Source organism: Plecotus auritus (assembly GCF_963455305.1).
Source record: "Plecotus auritus genome assembly, chromosome: 2".
Classification (NCBI taxonomy): domain Eukaryota; kingdom Metazoa; phylum Chordata; class Mammalia; order Chiroptera; family Vespertilionidae; genus Plecotus; species Plecotus auritus.
The window spans coordinates 47,340,502-47,365,638 of record NC_137771.1 but is presented as its reverse complement, the minus strand read 5'-3'; the positions used below and the strand labels follow the sequence as shown (position 1 = coordinate 47,365,638).

The 25,137-nt window shown below is 42.9% G+C and overlaps 1 protein-coding gene and 1 pseudogene across 2 annotated transcripts in view; both read right to left on the bottom strand.

The window, feature by feature from the left end:
* Positions 1-25,137, bottom strand: part of CACHD1 (cache domain containing 1) — a 244,434-nt gene that overhangs the window by 44,749 nt on the left and 174,548 nt on the right. The window contains exons 7-9 of the mRNA XM_080656375.1: positions 24,689-24,905; positions 7,571-7,711; positions 547-780 (exon numbers count right to left, since the gene is read on the bottom strand). Coding sequence (XP_080512501.1) covers positions 547-780; positions 7,571-7,711; positions 24,689-24,905 — 592 coding nt within the window. The remainder of the gene's footprint in view (positions 1-546; positions 781-7,570; positions 7,712-24,688; positions 24,906-25,137) is intronic.
* LOC308241858 (proteasomal ubiquitin receptor ADRM1-like) lies at positions 15,707-17,135 on the bottom strand (annotated as a pseudogene). Its single transcript has 2 exons — positions 17,002-17,135; positions 15,707-16,788 (listed from the first exon to the last, which is right to left on the bottom strand). The product of its transcript is annotated as a proteasomal ubiquitin receptor ADRM1-like (transcript).

Sequence of the window (25,137 nt, the reverse complement as noted above, 5' to 3'; positions counted from 1 at the left end):
AATAAAACAAGAACAATAATTATTACTGAGAGGAATGCCAGGCACTAATAAATCTCATAATTTTAATGACTTCAAAAATTTAGACTCAAAGATAGAGAGCTGTATGGCAGCTGTTGGGGGTGGGGGACGGTGGAGGAGGGTATGATAAATGGTGATGAATGGAGACTTGACTTGGGGTGATGAACACACAATACAGTGTATAGATGATGTGTTGTGGAATTGTGCACCTAAAACCTGTAACCAGTGTCACCCTAATAAATTCAATAAAAAGGAAAAAAAAAAAGATAATACATTTTGAACCAATGACCAAATGGGAGTTAACAAGGTTAAATAAGTTACCAAGGACAACACCTCAGCTGTGGAGTGGATTTGCAAACCTCTCTAATGCTAAGCCTGTATTTGTTGTCTGCTCCATGTTGCTCTGCCGTTGAGGCTGAATCCTAAGCACTCTGAGCTTTATGTACCACCAGCTCTGCAAAGCTGCTCTTCAGTTCCAAGTCTACTTCTTTTCCCTATCATTTAGCAGGAACTTTCCTCCAAACTCACCATCTCCCATCTCATCGGAGAAGGGGAGGCTAAAGACAGCTTCATCAATCATCCGGTTGGGAAGGTTGGTATAGAACCTGCCGACTGTGGTCTCCAGGTTACTCAGCTGGTTCAGCACCATCATGCTGCCCTTAATCACGGGCAAGGTTGTCCGGTCTGGCACGCCATACTTTCCTGAGTTCTGTTCAGCCAGATCTCTCAGAAAAGCCAGCTCTTTCAAACCAGTCACCCCATCTGAAATGGAAAGCCAAGGGAAGACAATGTAACACACGTGGTATAAATGTCTACAATAACTTTGCCATTTAGATCTAATAAAAGGCGTGGCTGAGGTCTTGTAATACGTCTGCCAAATGAAGACCCCTCTGCTAAAGAGGTCTTTGCAGAGACAAATGGACTCACAACAGAAATACCAGTTATTGTTGAGGCTCTAAGCCTGATGCATAGCCTTTCCTCAAATAGTCAAGAGAGCAAAGGGGTTCTTCAACAGGCAACAATGCAAAACACATGAGTAAATAAAGAAGCTCCATCTAGCAAGGATGTGTTCTCCCCTAAAGTTTAATTATATTCAAATTATTTTTCTGCATTTAATACTTGAAAGCAAAAGTCATGACTAAGAAATCTGCATTTAATTTAAATTAGTAGATGCAATTGTAAGAGTTTTAAAGGATAGAGGTTTACCATTTCATTTCTTAACCTCCTCGCCTATTAAACACTTGCCAAAGTCTCATGCAACTAAATGAAAGCATTATGGATTGCATTTAGGAGGCCTCCAAACATTGTGCCTTTAAGCTCATTTTAATTACAAATGTTTTCATGCTTGGTATTGTTAGGATAATACTGGATTTGATTTATTTAATGTATATTTTTTATGTTTAGATGGTTTTAAAACTTTGTAAAAGATTTAGGCATACCAGGATGTATTGTTCTACATCTGTAATCCATAGCACAAAAATAAATTTAATAAACCTTTTAAAAATTCTGGTTTGCTATTGTTGGAACACAGTCAAAAGGATTAGTAACTGATCCCATATGGGTACCACTGTAAACAAATTCAAATGATTTCAATCACTACTGAGATTCTACCAATGAGTTTTAAAAAGGCTTTGCCTCATGTTCTTGAACTATTCAGTCACTAAAAAAAAAAATCTGAAGAGTTCGTTGTTCACCTACCTTATGTGACATTATCATTTTTAAATAAGGAGTGTACATAGCTCTAACCTTGGAAGTCTGTTTCTAGAGTCATAGCAGGATCTAATGGATATTATTTCTTTCTTAACATATTGTGTTTTAATAACTTGGCTTTTGCTCCACTCATGTAATGGTTAAGGAAAGCCAGAACCAGATTATTGTTTCCCTTGGTTGACACCAAGTTGAGATGAGGGGTGGGAGTGGGTAAGTGGTACATTCCAAGTACAACACAAAAGATACATTGATCCCTAATCCCTGACCTTATACCCTTGAGAAGCTCAGAAGCTCCCAGAGGTGAATGATGAAAGCACACAACTTAAGGCAATAAATACATTTCCTTTCTTTGTCATCTACTGCTTGGTTCTTTCATAATGTAAAAGAAAAGCAATAAACAGGAACATCTACTAGCTAAAGAAGAACAGTGTGGGATACAAGGCTACCAAAGATTGGAAATTTTATATCACTCGATCATGAAATGTTGTTATGTAGGGCTGGCAGTAGGGGAGCAGACTGGTTAAGTATGTTGTGTAGTTCTATCATCAGCACAGTCATGCTGGAAACTACATTTCCCAGAATTCCCTTTCCTTTATGCTTCCAGGTTAAAGGTGGCCAAAAGTGAAGTGTTGTGAAATTTAAAAGAAGTGAGAGAGGGTGAGAGACAGACATAGAGGGACCGAATGTCCTGGCTTGTCGAGCTCACTCTGATCTGATTCAGTTTCCTTTCCCAGCTGTTGGCTTGCTCACCAAGGGCAAGCCCAGATGCTTCACTTAGAATTCCCAGGGGTACAGCCACGAAGAGCCAACGGCCTCCCACAGACTTCTACACTAGCTTCTAGGTATCCCTAAAAGCTCCAACGTGTCCACCCGTTCCAGAGCTGGCTACTAACTGTTGTCAGCTCTTCTTTTTTGAACTCTTCTTTATTTTTCTAGTAACCCTGATGATAAAACTGTTACACCCAAATTCTCAGGGTGGTTCTGCTTCCTTACTTGAAGTCTGACTGGTCAAGTAAGGGGATGTGGCAGTGCCAGTGAACAATGCTCGGAGATGGGACAGCATTGGGAGAAAATGGCAGTGAGCACGTGTGTGTGGCTGGATTAAAGGGAGAAAGAGAAGAGATGGGGATGGTGGGAGGGAAGTCACCAGAGGTTTTATTTTTTTTTTATTTATTTTATTTTTTTTCAAATTTTTATTAAGGTATTATATGTGTACATATCTTACCATTGCCCCCCACCCCCACCCCACTCCCATACATGCCCTCACCCCCCAATGTTTTGCATCCGTTGGTTACTCTTATATACATGCATATAAGTCCTTCAGTTGATCTCTTATTTCCCCCACCTCTCCCTAACCTTACCCCTGTAATTTGACAGTCTGTTTGATGCTTTACTGCCTCTGTAACTATCTTTTTGTTCATCAGTTTATAATGTTTTTCATTATCCCCAAATGAGTGGGATCATGTGGTATTTTTCTTTCATTGACTGGCTTATTTCACTTAGCATAATGTTCTCTAATTCCATCCAAGTGCCTACAAATGGTAGTAATTCCTTCTTTTTTACGGCAGCATAGTATTCCATTGTGTAGATGTACCATAGTTTTCTGATCCAGTCATCTGCTGATGGGCACCTAGGCTGTTTCCAAATCTTAGCTATTGTAAATTGTGCTGCTATGAACATAGGGGTGCATATATCCTTTCTGATTGGTGTTTCTGGTTTCTTAGGATATATTCCTAGGAGTGGGATTACTGGGTCAAATGGGAGTTCCATTTTCAGTTTTTTGAGGAAACTCCATACTGTTCTCCACAGTGGCTGCACCAGTCTGCATTCCCACCAGCAGTGCACGAGGGTTCCTTTTTCTCCGCATCCTCGCCAACACTTGTCGTTTGTTGATTTGTTGATGATAGCCATTCTGACAGGTGTGAGATGGTATCGCATTGTTGTTTTGATTTGCATCTCTCGGATAATTAGTGACTTTGAGCATGTTTTCATGTGTCTCTTGGCCTTCCTTCTGTCTTCTTTCGAAAAGATTCTATTTAGGTCCGTTGCCCATTTTTTTATTGGATCCTTTATCTTCCTTTTATTAAGTTGTATAAGCTGCCTGTAGATGTTGGAAATTAAACCTTTATCAGTGATACCATTTGCAAATATGTTCTCCCATACAGTGGGGTTTCTTGTTGTTTTGTTGATGGTTTCTTTTGCTGTGCAAAAGCTTTTTATTTTGATGTAGTCCCATTTGTTTATTTTCTGTTTGGCTTCCATTGCCCTAGGGGCAGTATCACTGAAAAAGTTCTTTTGGCATATGTCTGAGATTTTGCTGCCTGTGGATTCCTCTAGTATTTTTATGGTTTCCCGTCTTATATTTAAGTCCTGTACCCATTTTGAGTTTATTTTTGTGTATGGTGTAAGTTGGTGATCTAGTTTCATTTTTTTGCATGTATCTGTCCAATTTTCCCAACACCATTTATTAAAGAGACTGTCTTGACTCCATTGTATGCTCATGCCTCCTTTGTCAAATATTAAATGCGCATATTGGTTTGGGTCGATATCTGGATTCTCTATTCTGTTCCATTGATCTATAAGTCTGTTCTTGTGCCAGTACCAGGCTGTTTTGAGGACAGTGGCTTTGTAATACAGCTTGAAATCTGGTATTGAGATCCCTCCTACTTTATTCTTCTTTCTCAGGATTGCTGTGGCTATTCGGGGTCTTTTTTTATTCCAGGTGAATTTTTGGAGGGTTCTTTCTAGGTCTGTGAAATACGCCGTTGGTATTTTAATGGGGAGTGCATTGAATCTATAGATTGCTTTGGGTAGTATGGACATTTTAATGATGTTGATTCTACCAATCCATGAACATGGTATGTTCTTCCATCTGTTTACATCTTCCTCTATCTCTTTTTTCAGTGTCCTGTAGTTTTCCGCATATAGGTCTTTTACCTCCTTGGTTAGGTTTATTCCTAAGTATCTTAATTTTTTTGGTGCGATGGAAAATGGGATTGCTTTTTTAGTCTCTCTTTCTGTAAGTTCATTGTTGGTGTATAGAAATGCCATAGATTTCTTGGTGTTAATTTTGTATCCTGCTACATTGCCGAATTCATTTATTAAGACTGTTAGTTTTTTGATGGAGTCTTTCGGGTTTTTTATGTACAATATCATGTCATCTGCAAATAAGGACAGCTTTACTTCTTCTTTTCCAATTTGGATGCCTTTTATTTCTTCTTCTTGTCTAATTGCAGTGGCTAATACTTCCAGTACTATGTCAAACAGGAGTGGTGAGAGTGGGCATCCCTGTCTTGTTCCTGTTCTTAGGGGAAATGGTTTTAGTTTTTGCCCATTGAGTATGATGTTAGCTGTGGGTTTATCATATATAGCTTTTATTATGTTGAGGTATGATCCTTCTATTCCCACCTTGTTGAGAGTTTTTATCAAGAAAGGGTGTTGGATTTTGTCAAATGCTTTTTCTGCATCAATTGATATGACTATGTGATTTTTATCTCTCAATTTGTTTATGTGATGTATCACATTTATTGATTTGCGGATATTGAACCATCCTTGCATTCCTGGGATAAATCCTACTTGGTCATGGTGTATGATCTTTCTGATGTACTGTTGGATCCTATTTGCTAGAATTTTATTGAGGATTTTGGCATCTACATTCATGAGGGATATTGGCCTGTAATTCTCCTTCATTGTGTTGTCTTTATCTGGTTTTGGTATTAGGGTGATGCTGGCTTCATAGAAGGAGCTTGGAAGTGTTCCTTCCTCTTGAATTTTTTGGAATAGTCTGAGGAGGATTCACCAGAGGTTTTAAACAAGGAAACTATCAGGGCACAGCAGGTGCGTAAGATTCTCTGGTGGGAAGACTTAGGACCAGTGAAGAGATGGGTGATAGCAACGAAGCTTCTTTTCTTAGTGTCTGCCTGAGCAGACCTCCAAATCCAATGGAAAAGAAGTGATCCCTTCATGTTACGTCTCCTCATTCCTGTACTATTGCATTGAATTTATCTGCCGGGTCGGTCTGTCTTTCTCACTAGGTTATAAGCTTCCTGAGGACAGGGGCTTCATGTGATATAGCTCTAAAACCTCAGTGCACGGTTACATTGTAGGCTCAACACATTTCCCTTCCCCTCCTGTCTCCTTCCTTTCTGTCCCTTCCCTTCCCCGCCCTCCTTTCCTTTTCTTTATCCTTGCCTTTCTCTTAAGTGTGAAAAAAGCTAAACCATATGAAAAAAGAGTGACAGGCACTCAGAGGAAACACCGAAAGGTATGTGCCATAGGAAAAACCGGCCATCCCTGCCCACCGCAGCTGTGCTCGGCATTCAAAGAAAACGAAAACCCTGTTCACGCTTGAGAAGCTCACAGTCTTGTGAAAAGTGAAGGGAGAAGGAGACAACAATACGGAGGTGAGCGCATCACCGCAGTGTTAACAGGTAACGTGCACAGCACACCGGGGAACAGAACAGGAATAGAGAGCCGGCCGAACCTGCCTCCGAGCTGGACCGAGACAGGGAATCACACCATCTTTCATTCTCCTTCAGGTGGCTTTGAGGTCCAGTGATTTACCAGGTACTGTGTCAAGAACTCTAAACACTTCATGTCTTGTTTACTTATTATCCTGGCAAACCCTATATACATTTTATTATTTTCATTTACAGATAAAACTGAGGCCTAAAGAGAAAACATTACTTGGAGTAAGCCACGCGGCTAATACATGGAGACTGGAACTCAGAACCTCCAGGCCACACACCGTGTGCTCGTCCATGTGTGTGCAATCCACAAAATACCTGGGAAAGAATCCTGCTGGCCAAAGCTCAAATTCCTGGACCCCACCTAAGAGGGTCCGAACGAAAACCTGAGGGAGTCCACATTTTACAAAAACAACTTAAAGTAATCCTTAGCACATTAACATATGAGAACCGCTGTCCCATAAAGCCATGGGGTTCTACATGGAATCTGGAAGTGGACAGCAGACATACCAGACCGTAGGGGTGCTGGATCAAGACATGGCCTCTAAAAGCAAGAGCTCATGGCCACCTTGAACAAGGACCAAGGGGCCTGAAGAAGGAGATGCTTGGGGAGGAGAGTGGTGACTGACAGGTGGTTGAGACAGGACACAGCAGAGAGGCTAGAAGATAGAGTGCAGTCAGACTGGGGGACGGGGGAGAGCAGAAGGAAAGAATAGCGAGCTTTTCCTCAGAGGGGCCAACTGACTAAACACTTTCACATAAAGTCCCGTTTAACAGCAAAAAAGAAAAAAAAAAATCAACCTTAATGGGCACCTTGCAAATGCCAGGCCGTGTCCTGTGTTTACTATGCATTAGGGCTAATGAATCTTCACCCCAAGCCTGTCACAAGCCTAGGAAAGGTGAGGAGGAGGAATTAGCAGAGAGGCTTCAGGAGCGATTCTGCAGGGAAGTGTGACAGTCACAGTCCTGCACACCAATCTAGGTCAGTACCTTGATTTCCTGCAGCTTAAATCAATGAAAAAACAAAAAGAAAAAACACTTAGTAACCTCGATGTAGTATGAAAATCCCAGACTATGAAGGAGAACTGAAAAAAAAGGGAGTCACACAGAATCCTCTGGGAGACCACGTAACTGGAGAAGGTTCAGAAACGAGCTGTTGTCTGGAGAGAGAGAGGAGGAGAAAGGACCTTCTAACACATGCCCTGAATGCCAACATTAGCTGCAGAGAGACGGCTTGGGAAGGGAGCTGCTCAGTTGCCTCCCTGCTTACGGCCTCCATCAAAGCACACCGTTGTGGTTCTTTTTTATGTTTTTGAAAGCAGCATACATTTAGAGAGAACTTTCATCTGAAAGAAAAATCACAAAACACTACCTACCGTTCATGAGGGCATAGGTGAGAATCATCACGGAGTTGTTTAGAAAGCTATTTTCTTCATTGATGATACGGAGCGTCGCCTTTTTATCTTCTTCCTTTGATGTAAGGCCAGCTGACAGGTAAATGATGACCATGTCTGTATCTAAACAAAAACATACAAACTGTTACATTGGGTTCTGGCTAAAGGCAGCAGTGCAGTTCCTTTGTCTCCCCTCCTCCCCCGCCCCCCGCCCCGGACTGTCCCGCCCCCAGGACCTACTTGGCCCACCGTTCCTACTCCTTCCCATTTGATGCTGGGCCTTTCATCTCCCTGCCTCTGCTTCGCGTCCATCCTGTACTTTGTGGGCAACAAGGACTCATTTATTAGTATCTGCTGTCAGGTAAAGAGAGGCTCCTAATATATCCTATCTAATAAAGAGGGAATATGCTAATTGACCATCACTCCGTCACAAAGATGGCTGCACCCACAGCTGAGGCCAAGTTCCCATAAGGAGCCTTAATGAGCAATCAGCAGGGACCTGAGGCTACACCCTCCCCCGCCCCTGTGGGGCTTGACAGGGGACCTCAGGCCGTGTCCCCCACCTGGCAGGGCTTGACGGGACTTCAGGCTGCGCCCCCCACCCGGCAGGGCTTGACAGGGGACCTCAGGCCATGCCCCCCGCCCTGGCGTCAGGCTGGGGGACCTCAGGCTGCGCCTCCCACCTGGCGGGGCTTGATGGGGGAACCTCAAGGTGCGCTTCCCGTCCTGGTGCTGTGCTAGGGGACCTCAGGCTGCTCCCCCTACCCCAGCACCAGGCCAGGGGACCTCAGGCCATTCCCCCCACCCTGGAACCAGGCCGGGGGACCTCAGACTGCACTGCCTGCCTGGCGGGGCTTGACAGGGAACCTCAGGCCATGCCCCCCACCCAGCGGGGCTTGACAGGGGACCTCAAGGTGCACCCCCAGTGCTGGGTCGGGGGAACTCAGGCTGCATCCCCCACCCCAGCACCGGGCCAGGGGACCTGAGGCTGCACCCCTCTGCCTGGCTGGGCTTGACAGGGGACCTCAGGCCATGCCCCCCTCCCAGCGGGGCTTGACAGGAGACCTCAGGCCATGCCCCCCGCCCCCCCCCCCCGTCAGCGGGGCTTGACAGGGGACCTCAATGTGCACCCCCAGTGCTGGGTCGGGGGAACTCAGGCTGTGCCCCCCACCCAGCGGGGCTTGATAGGGGACCTGAGGCTGTGCCCCCCTACCAGTGGGGCTTGACAAGGGTCGGACTGGCCAGGTCTGGATCTAGCCCAATTGAGGGGGCGGCCGGGTCTGGGTCTCACACGATTTTGAGGCACATGTGGGTGGACGGGGACTTGACTCTGGGTCCTGTGGTGCGCCCCAGACTTTGACAGGAGGAAGGTTTTCATATACATTTTACTAATTTTCTTCATCTCTGACATTTCTATTATAGAGGAAGGGCAAATGGCAATATTAAATTACTTCCTCTAATTAATCCCCTTTTAATGTGCATGAATTTCGTGTACCGGGCCACTAGTTTCCAGATAAAATAAGATCTCCTTAGGGCACCCATGGTTGAAAAAATTTAGCCATCCCAAATGGAAATGAAGACTCAGAACCCAATTTAATCTTTTCCTCTGTGACTCAGGAGATACACACACACACACACACACACACACACACACACACACACACTCTAGTGGCCTGGTGCACGAAATTCATGCACATTAAAAGGGGATTAATTAGAGGAAATAATTTAATATTGCTATTTGCCCTTTCTCTATAATAGAAGTGTCAGAGATGAAAGAAAATTAGTAAAATGTATATAAAAACCTTCCTCCTGTCAGAGTCTGGGGCTCACCACGGGACCCAGAGTCAAGTCCCCGCCCACCCACATGTGCCTCAAAATCGCGTGAGACCCAGACCTGGCCGCCCCCCTCCCCCCCGCTGCATTGGGCTAGATCCAGACCCAGCCAGTCCCACCCTTGTCAAGCCCTGCCAGGCAGAGGGCATAGCCTCAGGTCCCCTGGCCTGGTGCCAGGATGGGGGGCATGGCCTGAGGTCCCCCAGCCCAGACTGGGGCAGGGGGCGTGCCTTGAGGTCCTCTATCAAGCCCTGGCAGGTAGGGGACACGGCCTGAGATCCCCTATCAAGCTCCGCTGGGGGGGGGGGGCATGGCCTGAGGTCGCCCGTCAAGCGCCGCCAGGCAGGGGGGGGTGCAGCCTCAGGTCCCCTGGCCCAGCACCAGGAGGGGGGCGCAGCCTCAGGTCCCCCGTCAAGCCCCACCAGCAGGGGGGCGCAGCCTCAGGTCCCCCGTCAAGCCCCGCTGGGTGGGGGCGCAGCCTAAGTTCCCCTGACCCAGCACTGGGGGTGCACCTTGAGGTCCCCCGTCAAGCCCTGCTGGGTAGGGGCACAGCCTGAGGTCCCCCGTCAAGCCCTGCTGGGTAGGGGCACAGCCTGAGGTCCCCTGTCAAGCCCAGTCAGGCAGGGGGGTGCAGCCTCAGGTCCCCTGGCCCGGTGCTGGGGCAGGGGGCACGGCCTGAGGTCCCCTGTCAAGCCCCACCTGGTGGGGGCACAGCCTGAGGTCCTTTAGCCCAGCACCAGGATGGGAAGAGCACCTTGAGGTCCCCTGTCAAGCCCCATGGGATGGGGGAGGGCATAGCCTCAGGTTCCTGCTGATTGCTTGTTAAGGCTCCTTATGTGAACTTGGCCTCAGCTGTGGGTGCAACTATCTTTGTGATGGAATGATTGTCAATTAGCATATCCCCTCTTTATTAGATAGGATACTTTTTTTGGGGGGGGGGGGTGTTGACTAGGCTTTAAAAATGGTGGTTCTTTCAAGGCCCTTTTCCCTACACTAAGTAGCTGCAGAACATGTTTGTTTTGAAAACTCATCAGGAGCCTGGTTTGATTCCCAGTCAGGGCACATGCCTAGGTTTTGGGCTCGATCCCCACCCACTAGGGGGCATGCAAGAGGCAGCCAATCAATGATTCTCTCTCTTCATGATATTTCTATCTCTCTCTCTACCTCTCCCTTCCTCTCTGAAATCAATAAAAATATATTTAAAAACACCTATCTCTCTTTCCTTCTCCTTTCCTCTCTGAAATCAATAGTATATATAAACAACCACCAAAAAATGTGTCAGGAGCCAGGCTGCCTGTGTTCAACTCGCAGCTCTGCTACTTCCAAGCTGTGTCTGGGTGATGTAGGCAGATTTCTTAACCTATAGACACCTACATTTCCTTGTCCATAAAATGGGGCTGACAGAGCTTACTTTCTAGGTTGTTGTGAGGACTAACAGGTTAATTTGCATAAAGAGTGAGAGCAAAAGAGTGATGGCCAATAGAGGGCAAAAGACAAGAGGAAAACAAAACAAAAACAAAACGAAACAAAGGAAAAAACAGGTATAAGCAGCATCTGTGACTCAAAATGGAAAACTACTCTCCATCGAGGGCTAACGGGTAGAGTAACTGAGAAGACATTGCAGGTCTGTGGGAATAACTTTTTTCAAGTGGAGATGGTGATGGGAGCAGAGGCTGAGCTGTGGCTTTCATGGAGCAGGGGAAGGAAGAGAACTGGGTTTTTACCTTTTCTTTGTAATATGAGATTCTTTGATTTGATTATATATTGTAAGACATCCTGTATACGAGTTTATCATTTTATTAAGAAATACGTATTTATACAATATGTTATATGCTTATTTCTTCAGGTCCTTATTGTTATGATTTAAATGAGGTTGCTTCATAGTTACTGAGGCAGGCGATCTCTGAGTGGGCCCCCCAATGATCCCACCTCCTGATATTAACATCCTTGAGTAGCAGCGTCCCTTTGACTGTGGGCTGGAGTTAATGACTTACAGCAGAGGTGGTGAGATGTCAATAGACAGATTAGGTTACAAGAAGATGGTGGCTTCTACCTTGGGTGCTCTCTCAACTCTCAGGGAGGCCAGGTAGCATGTTGTATGAGTCCAATGGGACTGAGGCCCTGAGAATCGAATCCCACCAGCACCCATTTGAGTGAACATGGAAGCGAATCCTTCCCAAGTTGAATGTTGAGAAGACAGCAACCCTGGCCAATAGTTTGCAACCTCATGAGACACCTTTAGCCACAGGTACCCGGCTATGCTGTGCCCACATTCTGGACCTATAGACACTGAGATAATAAATGCTTATTATGTTAAATCACTGACTGTTGGGGTAATTTGTCAACTAGCAACAGATAATGAATACAGTTACTCTTTTAAACAAGTATCCTCTCAGTGTTGAGGATACAATGCTTGAAGTTCCTTCAGTTTGTGTTTCCAGTTTAGACTTTGAAAGTATCCTTTATTGTGCTGCGTGGAATAGATAATTTTATGTTGCATCAATGTTGTAGACAAATGAACTGATTTCATAAAATCTGACCCAAAGAAGTAAATCCATTCAAAGTTGCTATCTCTTATTTACTACTACAACTTAGTATATGTATAAGCAAGTATTTTCCCTCCCCAAACAGATAGTATACAGTATGTGTATGCTTCTCTCCCTCAGTCCAATCAATACATTTGACTTCCCCATTACATGAGTAACTCTTATTGTTAGTTTCTCTTTTTTTAGTTTTCTAAAAACCTTTATTGTAGAAAGTATTACATATGTATGTCCCCCTCCCCACCTCCACTTTGGCCCTTCTAGCCCACCCCCACTCCCCACCCCAGGCCTTCACTACCCTATTGTTTGTGTCAATGGGTTATGCATCTATGCATATAAGTTCTATGGTTGATCTCTTCCCACCCACCTATCCTCCCCACCTTCCCTCTGAGATTGCAGTCTATTCCACGCTTTTTATGTCTCTGGATCTATTTTGTTCATCAGTTTATTTTGTTCATTAGCTTCCACATATGAGTGAGATCATGTGATACTTATCTTTCTCTGACTGGCTTATTTTGCTTAGCATAATACTCCCCAAGTTTCTCCACGCTGTCTTAAAGGGTAAGAGATACTTCTTTTTTACTGCTGCATAGTATTCCATGGTATAAATGCACAACAGCTTTTTTATCCACTTGTCCACTGATGGGTACTATTTCTAGATCTTAGCTATTGTAAATTGCACTGCTATGAACATAGGGGTGCATACATTCTTTCTGATAGGTGTTTCAGGTCTCTTAGGATATATTCCTAGAAATGAGATCACTGGGTGAAATGGCTGTAGTTTTTTGAGGAAGCTCCATACTGTTTTCCATAATGGCTAAACCAGTCTGCATTCTCACCAGCAGTACACTTGGGTTCCCTTTTCTCCACATCACTTGTCATTTGTTGATGGTAGCCATTCTGTGAGATGGTACCTCATTGTCATTTTAATTTGCATCTCCCTGATGATCGGGCACTTTAAGCATTTTTTCATATATCTTTTGGCCTTCTGTATGTCTGCTTTGGAGAAGTATCTATTCAGGTCCTTTTCCTTATTTTTAATTGGATAATTTGTCTTCCTTTTTTTAAGTTGTACAAGTTCCTTATATATTTTGGATATTAACCCTTCATCAGATGTATCATTGCCAAATATGTTCTCCCATACAGTGGGCTCCCTTTTCATTTTGTTGATGCAGAAGCTTTTATTTTGTGCAAAACATTTTATTTTGATGTAGTCCCATTTGTTTATTTTCTCTTTAGTTTCCTGTGCTCTAGGAGATGTATCTGAAAACATATTGCTATGAGAGATGTCTGAGATTTTGCTGCCTATAGTTTCTTCTAGGATTTTTATGGTTTTCCGAACTTTTAAGTCTTTTACCCATTTTGAGTTTATTCTTGTTTATTGTGTAAGTTGATGGGCTAGTTTCATATTTTTCCATGTATCTGTCCAATTTTCTCAACACCATTTATTGAAGAGACTATCTTGATTCCATTGTATGTTCTTGTCTCCTTTGTCAAATATTAGTTGAGTGTAATGGCTATAGCTATTCAGGGTCTTTTTTGGTTCCATATACATTTTTGGAGTATTTTTTCCAGATCTGTGAAATATGCCATTGGTATTTTAATGGGGATTGCACTGAATCTATAGATTGCTTCAAGTAGTATGGATATTTTAATGATGTTAATCCTACCAATCCATAAACAAGGTAAATTCTTCCATTTGTTTATATCTTCCTCTATCTCTTTTTTCAACATCCTGTAGTTTTCTGAGAAGTCTTTTATCTCCTTGGTTAACTTTACTACTAAGTATCTTAATTTTTTTGTTGCAGTGGGATTATTATTAGTTTCTCTTTCTGAGAATTTATTATTGGTGTATAAAAATGCCATAAATTTCTGGGTGCTAATTTCGTATCCTGCTACATTGCCAAATTCCGTTATTAAATCCAGTAGTTTTTTGGTGGAGTTTTCAGGGTTTCCTATGTATAATATCATGTCATCTGTGAATAATGAGAGCTTTACGTTCTCCTTTCCAATTTGGATGCCTTTTATTTCTTCTTCTTGTCTGATCACTGTGGCTAGGACTTCCAATACTAGGCTGAATTAAGAGTGGTGAAAGCGGACATCTGTATCTTGTTCCTGTTCTTAGGGGAAACAGTTTTAGCTTTTGCCCATTGATTATGATGTTGGCTGTAGGTTTGTCATACGTGGCCTTTATTAATGCCTCTATTCCCACTTTGCTGAGAGTTTTTTTTTTTACCAAAAATGGGTGTTGGGTTTTGTCAAATGCTTTTCCTGTGTCTATTGATATGATCGTGTGATGTTTTTCTTTCAGTTTGTTTATGTGACGTGTCAGGTTTATTGATTTGCAAATATTGTACCAGCCTTGCATCCCTGGAATAAACCCCACTTGGTCATGGTGTACGATTTTTTAAAATATATTGCTGAATCCCATTTGCTAATATTTTGTTGAAGATTTTAGCATCTTTGTTCATCAGGGATATTGGTCTGTATTTCTCTTTCTCTGGAGTATCTTTATCTGGTTTTGGAAGTAGGATAATGCTGGCTTCACGAAAAGAGCTTGGAAGTGGTCCTTCCTCTTAGATTCTTTTGGGAACAGTTTGAGGAGGACAGGTAATAGTTGTCCTTTAAAGGTTTGGTAAAACTCCCCTAGGAAGCTGTCTGGAACAGGGCTTTGGTTTGCTGGGAGTTTTTTGATTATTGCTTCTATTTCATCAGTTGTTACTGGCATAACCAGGTTTTCTGATTCTTTCTGATTCAGTTTTGGAAGATTGTACTTTTCTAGAAATTTGTCCATTTCATCCACATTGTACAGCTTGTTGGCATATAGTTGTTCACAGTATTTTCTTACAATCATTTGTGTTTCTCTGATGTCAGCTGTTATTTCACTGCTTTCATTTCTGATTTTATTTATTTGGGTCCCATCTCTTTGTTTCTTGATGAGTCTGGCTTGTTTATCTTTTCAAAGAACCAGCTCTTGGTTTCATATATTTTTGTAGGTTTTTTTTTTTAAGCCTCTATGTCATTTATTTCTGCTCTAATCTTTATTATTTCCTTCCTTCTACTTTCTCTGGGCTTTTTCATTGTTCTCTTCCCAATTCCTTAAGTTGCAGGGTTAAATCATTTATTATTATTTTTTGAGCAAGCCTAACCATAGAAACCAACCATACAGAAATAACAGAATGTTTTTATTTTTTAATATATTTTTTATTGTTGATAGTACATCCGAATGTTTTTAGACTCAGAGCAGGAGGTATGTGAAACTAGGGAGAGGCTGCAACAATAAGGTGAACTGATACATAGGAACAGAGAAAGTTCAGGTCTATTCCTGGGCAAGAACAATTGAGGGAATCCATCAGGTGGTGACACGGGTGGATATACAGCAGGCTTATAGCAAATATATACCCCTGGACTGATTAGCAACCCCCTGCGGGGAGCCTGAATCTGCTTGCAATACATTTTCCACATTTTTGCTTAATATTCTGGTCCTTGATCTCATTCTTCGGCTTCCTGAGACACAATCCTGAGGATAAACTTGGCTCGCTGTTCTAGGTATCATCAGGACCATCAAGACTGCTTTCACCATGGCTTGTAATTGATTTCTTTTTCTTTTTTTTTGGCAGGTAAAAGAAAAAAACTTTTATTTATTAGCAAGATAGAACAGAGGTGTGAGGGTGTGCAACGGCCCACAAACATACTGCTTGTCCACCAGCCAAGAGCCCGCCCGTAAAAGACAGCAAATAACTTAATCTAAGCTCATGTCCTCCTCTTCGTCCTTCCTGTCCTTCCCATCGCCCTCCTTCTGCTCCGATCTGGCTGTGTTCTGCATCGCTTTGGCAAAAGCTTCCACATCACCCTTGTTGGTGGCCTCCACAGCCTCTGCAGGCAGGTCAAACGGGCACATGAGGGGGCCCAGCTGCCTTGAGGCCAAGACCGCACTGAACATGCCAGGGCCTGCAGGAACTGCGGGGGAGGTCAGTGTGTTCTGGATCTCCTCTGCAGCCTGTGGCAGCGACTCCCCAGAGGGCAGGTAGGGTAGCAGGCGCTCCTGGATATCCGTGTTGGTGAGGATAGGCGCCGTGATCACGGGCATCAAGACACTGGCCAGGTCAACTTGCTGGCTGCCTCCTGGCCCAGCTGGCACGTTCATAGTGGCTAGAATGCTCTGGAGGTCACTCAGCTGGATGGGCTGGCTGCTGTGCTGGTTCCATTACCTGGATTGGGCATGGGGCTCGGGCTGGTCACTGAGGCAGCTGCTAGAGCAGAAGGGGCTGAGGTGGCACGGGCAGAAGAGGTGGTGGAGGATGGGGTGACTGCTGCTGACTGGCTCCGGGAGCTGGATGAGGAGCTGCTTGCCAGAGGCCCTCCACTCCCCAGTAAGCTGGCCATGCCTGGCCCAGTCAGGGCCCCCAGCCCATCCAGCCCCCTGAGGCTGGCGGGGTCCGATGAGCTACATGAGCTGGCTGTGGCTCATGCTCCCCAGCAGGCTCTGCAGGCCGCCCTTGGCACCCAGTGCAGACAGCTCATGGCCTCCACTCCCACTCACCCCCAGTGCTCCGGGCATCTGCGGGTTGTTCAGATACTAGAAGACTTTCCAGCAATGCTCCTCGTCCTGGTCCACCTTAGATTCCTACATCCAGAAGAAAGGCCATTTGAATCCTGCCTTGAACTTGAGCACATAGACCCTCCCGCTGGGGTACTGCAGCACACGATTAAACTCAGTCAGGGAAGATGATCAGATTGTCTTCCACATTCCCAGACATCCTGTCTTTCCAGCAGAAGTGAATGAGGGAGTTATCCATCTGCTGAATGTACACAAGCCCTTTTCTTTTTTAAAATATATTTTATTGATTTTTTTACAGAGAGGAAGGGAGAGGGATAGAGAGTTAGAAACATCGATGAGAGAGAAACATCGATCAGCTGCCTCCCACTGGGGATGTGCCCGCAACCAAGGTACATGCCCTTGACCGGAATCGAACCTGGGACCTTTCAGTCCACAGGCCAACGCTCTATCCACTGAGCCAAACCAGTCAGGGCTACATGAACCCTTTTCTTTTGTCTGGGGTGACAACTTTTAATGACATTTTTCTAGCCCGAAACTCCACCAAATACTTGTTGGAGGACCCACGGGAGCCTGGCTCTAGGTTTGGAAACAGAGCACCTGAAGTCGCCATCCTGGCCAATGCAGAGACTCAGCTGAGAGATCTACCGTGTGTGATCGCTCTTCCTCTGTAATTGATTTCTAATTGTATTCCACGGTGATCTGAGAAGCTTGATATGATTTCAATCTTCTTGAACTCATAGAGACTTGTTTTGTGTCCTAACATGTGGTCTATCTTTGAGGATGACCCATGTGCACTTGAGAAGAATGTATATTCTGTAGCATTGGGGTGACATGTTCTATAAATGTCAATTAAATCCATCTGATCCAGTGTGTTCTGTAAAGCCACTGTTTCCTTGTTAATTTTTTGTCTGGAAGATCTATCCAGTGAAGTCAGGAGTGTTAAAGTCCCCCACTATGAATGTATTGCTTTCTATTACTGCTTTAAAATCCTCTAGAAGTTTTTTAATATATTTAGGTGCTCCTATATTAGGTGCATATATATTTATCAGGGTTATATCCTCCTGTTGGATTGATCCCTTTAGTATTATGTAGCGACCTTTGTTGTCTCTTGTAATGTCCTTCATTTCGAAGTCTATTTTGTCAGATATAAGTATTGCTACTCCAGCTTTTTTTTCATTTCCATTCGCATGGTAAATTTTTCCCCATCCCTTCACACTCACCTTGTGTGAGTCTTTTGTTGTAAGGTGGGTCTCTTGTAGACAGCATATAGTTGGGTCATGTTTTTGTATCCATTCAGATACCTTATGTCTTTTGATTGGAGAATTTAATCCATTTACGTTTAAGGTTAAAATGGATAGGTATAAAGCCATTCTAATTCTTTGAAACAGATGACTCTAAGTAGAGAGTGGCTCCAGCACAGGACTGAAAAAGATGACTCTAAGTGAAGAGAGGCTCCAGCACAGGCTTAAATAAGATTTCTGTCTTATTTAAACTATTTTAAATGGATGAACAGTATGTTATTTAACATAACTCAAAGGAGTGTATAAAATGTAGCTCAACCATAGGATTAAATAAGATGACTCAGGCATAGGATTACATAATATTTCTGCCTGATGGGGTGAAATAATGACCTCAGATGAGTGTACTGGATTGCCTAATATTTACTAAGATGACTCAGGCAAGGATTGCCTAATATTTCTGCCTAAAGATCTCAATTGAGTGTATAAAGTGTCTCTCAGGCACAGGATTCAATAAGATGACTCAGGCTCAGGATTCGATAATATTTCAGCCTGCTGGGGTGAACTACGGACCTCAAATGAGTGTATAAAGTGTCTCTCAGGCACATCAATAAGATGACTCAGGCTCAGGATTCGATAATATTTCAGCCTGATGGGGTGAACTACTGACCTCAAATGAGTGTATAAGGTGTCTCTCAGGCACAGGATTCAATAAGATGACTCAGGCTCAGGATTCGATAATATTTCAGCCTGATGGGGTGAACTACAGACCTCAAATGAGTGTATAAAGTGTCTCTCAGGCACAGGATTCAATAAGACGACTCAGGCTCAGGATTCGATAATATTTCAGCCTGATGGGGTGAACTACGGACCTCAAATGAGTGTATAAAGTCTCTCAGGCACAGGATTCAATAAGATGACTCTGGCTCAGGATTCGATAATATTTCAGCCTGATGGGGTGAACTACGGCCGTCAAATGAGTGTATAAAGTGTCTCTCAGGCACAGGATTCAATAAGATGACTCTGGCTCAGGATTCGATAATATTTCAGCCTGATGGGGTGAACTACGGCCGTCAAATGAGTGTATAAAGTGTCTCTCAGGCACAGGATTCAATAAGATGACTCAGTGTATTGGATTGCCTAATATTTACTAAGATGACTCAGGCAAGGATTGCATAATATTTCTGCCTGAGGTAGGTGTCCTAAAGACCTCAAATGAGTGTATAAAGTGTCTCTCAGGCACAGGATTCAATAAGATGACTCAGGCACAGGATTCGATTACATTTCAGCCTGATAGGGTGCCCTAAAAATCTCAATTGAGTGTATAAAGTGTCTCTCAGGCCCAGAATTCAATAAGATGATTCAGGCACATGATTCCATATTTCCGCTTGAGTTGGGTGTCCTAAAGAGCATATAAACCTACCTCAAATGGCTCTATAAAGTGTCTCTCAGGGCCAGGATTCAATAAGAGGATTCAGCCATAGGTTAAGATAAGATTTCTGCCTGAGTTGGGTGTCCTAAAGAGCATATAAACCTCAGTAAAATGACTCAGAGTAAAGTGTGGCTCAGGTACAGGAATAAATGAGATGTCTCTGAGTAAAGCTTCCATTTGTATGGAAAATTTTTTCCATTTTTTCACTCTCAATCTGTGTGTGTCTTTTGTTCTGAGGTGGTCTCTTCTAGATAGCAAATAATTGGGTCATGTTTTCATATCCATTAAGCTACCCTATGTATTTTGTAGAATTTAATCCATTTGCATTTATGATTATTATTGACCAGTACTTATTGCCATTTTAATTCTGTATCGTAGGTTTCTTTCCATATATATTTCTTCTTTTCATTACAGCAGTCCCTTTAGTATTTCTTGTAGTGCTGGTTTGGTGACAATAAACCCCTTTAGCCTTTTATTTTTGTCTGGGAAGCTCTTTATTTCACCATTTATTTTGAACAATAGCCTTGCTGGATATAGTAATATTGGTTTCAGATCCTTGCTTTTCATTACCTTGAATACTTCATGCTATTCCCATTTGGCCTGTAGAGTTTCTGTTGAGAAATCAGATGACAGCCTTATGGGAGCTTCTTTGTATGTAACAAATTGCTTTTCTCTTGCTGGCTTTAAGATTCTTTGTCTTTAATATTTGGTATTTTAATTTTGATGTGTCTGGGCATGGACCTGTTTGGGCTCTTGCTTGGGAGTCTTTGTGCCTCTTGAATTTTTGTGACTTTTTCCTTCACCAGGTTAGGGAAGCTTTTTGCCATTATCTCTTCAAAAAAGTTCTCTATCCCTTGCTCCCTTTCTTCCACTTCTGGCACTCCTATTATGTGAAAATTGTTATGTTTCCTGTTGTCCCACAGCTCCCTTAAGCTGTCCTGTTTTTTTCTTTTCGGTTCTCTGATTAAGTGATTTTTTTTTTCTACCCTGTCTTCTAATTAATTGATCCAATCCTTGGCTTCCCCTAATCTACTGTGTATTCCGTCCACTGTGTGTTCTTTATCAGTACTATGTCATTCTTCATAGTTATATCTTTTCTCATGCTGTTGAGCATCTTTGCCATTATTCTGAAGTCTATGTCTGATAAATTTCTTATCTCTATTTCATTTAGCTCTTCTAGAGAATTCTCTTGTTCTTTCATTTTGGGCTTGTTTTTTGTCTCCCCATTTTGGATACCTGTTTGGGTTTGTGTCTTTGTATTAGATAGATCTGCTACTCCCAATCTCTAGCACAGGACAATGTCAGACGTGTTTTGTGATTGGCCCTGAGTATGCTCTTTGAAACTATCAGCAATCCTCAGCTTGTAGCTCCCTCTGCTGGGGCTGGGTGCCTTTAGATAGGACCTATAAGCAAGTCTTAAAGCTACTTTTGATGCTTGAATAATTCTCTAATAAATGCTAACTGCAAACTTATATTGCACTATTTATTTATCAGAAATTAGAAAGTGAATTCTGATGCAAAACACACATACACACACACACACACATCCAAAAGCTTAGGAATATCCCTGTCTTAAATTAGCTGATAATAATTCTCCATGTTGTAAATACACACCTGAGAACACCTCACTTAAAGTTTTAAACTGGAAAAAAATAGTGTGTATGTGTGTGTACAAATATACCATGAGGCTGCCCAATGTCAAAGGTACCATGTGTGACAAATTCCTGGACACACCTGTAAAACTGACTTAAAAGAGAACCCACTGAATTTTTTACTCAGCTTTAGGAATTTGGATTAAATACGTTGTCACTGAGAGCTAGTTTTAGGGCATAGGCCATTATTTGGAAAGCTAGAATGCCTGCAGCCTTCAGCACTCAGTGTATTTTTTTTCCATCCCCACAATAAGATATATACTTTGTAAGTATCCTCACTGTTTTTTTTTTTTTTGCCTCATCCCTGATTCCATTCCTGTCCTATGCACAATCAAAACAGTTATTTTTCTATTTCTAGATAGCAGACCTGCCAAATTTGGTCTGATTTATTTATTTATTTTTACTTAACAGGATATTCTCTCTAGTCACTCAGAAGAACTTTAAACCTTGTGATTAGTAATGTTAAGAATGAGTAATTATAGGAACTTGGGCAGAACAACGACATAGTATATACCTAGAAGAAAATGCAATGGCTTTTGTAATACATTAACAATAAAGAACTTAAATTAAAAAAAAAAATGCAATGGACTCTCCATTTGGCAAGCCCCTGACTAAGTCACATGCATTCCTTATGGTCACCATCAAAAAGGAAAGAGCTACTCAAATGAGACTTTGCCCATGCCAATAGATCACCACTCCTAACCATCTTATTTCTTCCACTATAAAGTGACCCACTAACCAATTACCCTAATAATAAACCCAGAACAAATAACCCAAATGTACTGATGTTATCAGTTATAAATCTACCATAGGCTTGAAAAAGAGCCAGCACTGGATAAAAGTTCTAGATTTTTCTGATTAGTGCAAAGTTACAATAATTTCTGACATGTAGCTTCTGGATCTTATTATCACTAATGGGGGACAGATACTTTACTCTCATGCACAAATTAATTCTCACAATAATCCTACAGGGTAGATCTGATTTATTAGATTAACCTCACCCCATGGCTTTCAAACAGTACCAGGTACAGAGCAGGTGCTAAATAACTGTCTGTGGAATGAACAGTGGTGTGTATATATAGTGTAAGCTCCTGGGAGGAGTATACAGATCCCTCACTGTGTTGTAGCCAAGGCTGCTAGTGGTCCTTGGCCTTGTTTGGGCCTGAGGTCAATTTAGGATGCCTGGGGTATCCTCTGTAGGTTAGCTGGAAGTCTTGTAGGAAACTGAATATCATAACAACCACAGCTACGTTTATTTAATATTTATGATGGAATCCTAGATCTTATTATCACCCCCAGGCCTGGAGAGATCAAATAATTTACACAAGTTCACAGAGGTTAGAAAAATTCCAGAGTAGGAATTTGAAACCACATTGGTGGAAACCTAAAACCCGCATACTTAAAACACTAGGCTATATTGCTCGAGAGCACCTCAAATCATTCATTAATTAACCAGACAATGCTCATTCCTGAAGTAAATACTTTATGCAACTCATTTGGGTCCTTTTTTCCTTCGAGCTGCTAGGAGAAGCTTTAGGTGGAGGCCTGTGAAACCTTACAAACATATTAGTTGGCCTAAAAGGGACTCCTCTGAGGATTTAAAAAAAACAACAAAGAAAAAATAGTACCATCAAAATTTGTCCCAGTGTGTGATGGTCACTCTTCTTGCCATGCTTTTGTTTGCCAACATTAAGAAAAACAAACAAAGAACAGAGAAGACAAATGCTAGTCATTAAAACAGCCTTCTGCATAAGTGCAGTGCAGGAAGATTTGTATGAAGAGGTTTAATGAGGTCTCTACTCAGTTTTAAAGCTGGAACAAATGTCAACATTTGAAAATCAAGGGATTTCACATAAAAATCCAGATTTCTGGCTTCTTTTGAAACAGAAGATCTGGCAACACAGGGCAGGAATTCCTGCCTGGCAACACAGGCTGCACAGAAGAGCAGCTGCCTCCCTGAGGGAGCATGCGCTCTTGGACTAACTACACCCTGCGAACAATCCTCCTTACCTCACGTTGGGGCTTGCTGAGTCATAGTCACTGCCTGGCCACTGCTGGGCTGACATTTCTCTCCACTATTTAAATAGTATCACCATCAAAACCGGACTTAAACTCTAAAGCTGGTTTGATGGCTGAAGAATCAAGTAGAAACACTTCCACTGAGGTAGATGGCACCTACAGGTAAATGGCATCCACCAACTAACCAATCCTCTTGATACAGGGGTCCTCAAACTTTTTAAACAGGGGTCCAGTTCACTGTCCCTCAGACCATTGGAGGGCCGGACTATAGTTTAAAAAAAACAAAACTATGAACAAATTCCTATGCGCACTGCGGGCCCAGGACGAGTCGGCTGCTCAGCAGGACAGGCAGTGGCACCCGGTGGGCCGGATAAAGGTCCTCGGTGGGCCGCATGTGGCCCGCAGGCTGTAGTTTGAGGACCCCTGAAAGAGGTCAGCCTTGTCTACTGGCCTTATTGAATCGTGGGAAATTTTACACTCAGCCAGCCTGTAATATTGGTCGGTTTCAATGCTGGTTGGCAAATTCTAAGATGAGCCTGATGACTGACACCCTTGCATAATGATCCCCTCCCCTCTTGAGTGCGGGCATGACCAGGAATTCACTTCTAACCGATCGACTATGGCAAAGGTGATAGAGCGATTTTGCAGATGTCATTAAGGTCTTAATGTCAATCACAAGGGAGAACGATCTGCTTAAACCAAAAGGGAGTGTGCATTTGATTAGTTCCGATTAGACCTTTAAAGCCTTCCCTGAAGTCAGGAGTTGAAGAGGAGATGCTCTCCTACTGGCCTTGAAGAAGCAAGTGGACATGAGTTCTACAGTTGCAAGGAAAGTGATTATGTCAACAATTAGAGCTTGGAAGAGGACTCCAAACCTCTGATGAGACCACACACCTGGCTGACAGCTGGATTGCAGCCTTTCGCAACCCTAAGAAGAGAACCCAGCTAAGCTGTATCTAGACTCCTCACCCAGGGAAACTGTGAGATAATACAATAAACGATGAGATAATAATATACAGAAACACAAAACGAATATGCTACCCACCCCCATTAGCTGCAATAGTTACAGCAGCTTCTTTCTTTCAAGGTCCCACCATCTGCCAGGCACTGTGCTTTGCATTTAGCAATGCTGTCTTAGTTTTAATGCAGACACAACAAAGAGCTTAAAAATATACTCTTTAAATTTTCCTCAAGGATACATTCATTACAAACCACACACACACCCCTACAAATAGATTTTCAAATATAAAAGGGAAAATAACAGAGATTCCTTTCGGTAGTTTCAAAGTACGTGTCTTATTTCAAAATATCCTTTCCATTAGCATGCACCCTAATTCCACATCTTCTTTAATACATGGAAATTAAATTAGAGTGCCTTTGTACATTTGAAGGGCTATGCACATCGAAATGACAGCTGGTTAGAGGACAGAAGGATTATGGCAAGAACTCCTGTGGCCCATTTACCTGCACAGGCGCACAAGTGGTCATCCATTCTAAGTCAAAGAGGAGGCCAGGTTGACCATTAGCATTAAAAAGGATGTGGGTATTCCCTCGGGAAGTAAATGGGATGTGTCCTTACAAAAGGGGTAGAAAGAGGCTCTGTGAGTGAAGAAATTGTACAGACTGAGTACTTGAATTGGGAAAGAAGAAAAATCTAGTAAGAGCCTAGTATTGGATGACATTATGACAACACACGAAAATTTTATCCCAAGTCAATTTTTAAAAAATCCCTCCAGACATGGTTGTGTGATGCATTTATAACATATTCCTATTGCCACCCTTTACCCACTAGTTTATCAGTCCTCTGAGAAAATGCACTTACTTGCTTGGAACTTTGTGTTGTTATTTGTGCTCCGAATCAGCTGAAATGCCTTTTGAAATCCCACGGCGTGCTGGGTAGGACTGTCCAAAGATTTGACGCTGCTGACGAAGGTGGACATCTTCCTTTTGGTCTCACTGGTGGCTGGAGACAGGAACGTCTTGTAGCACTGGTCCAGGGAGCAGGTCCTCACAGTGTCTGCCACAGTCAGCACTGAGATCTGGACGGAAGAAAAAGGAAACCCTTTATCCTACCACGGAAAGGTGCGGGGTGTTGTCTCTTTATTTGTTTTCTAAATTCCAGAAGAGCCCAAGGAGAAAGCATACAGATTTCTGAGAGTTTAAAAATAAATGCCTGAAGGCACACAGCTATCAAGATGGAAAAGGATTAGTTAAGGATTGGTAAGAGGGAGGGATCCTAGAGTTTGGTTTTTGTTCCAAGATGAAGTCAGC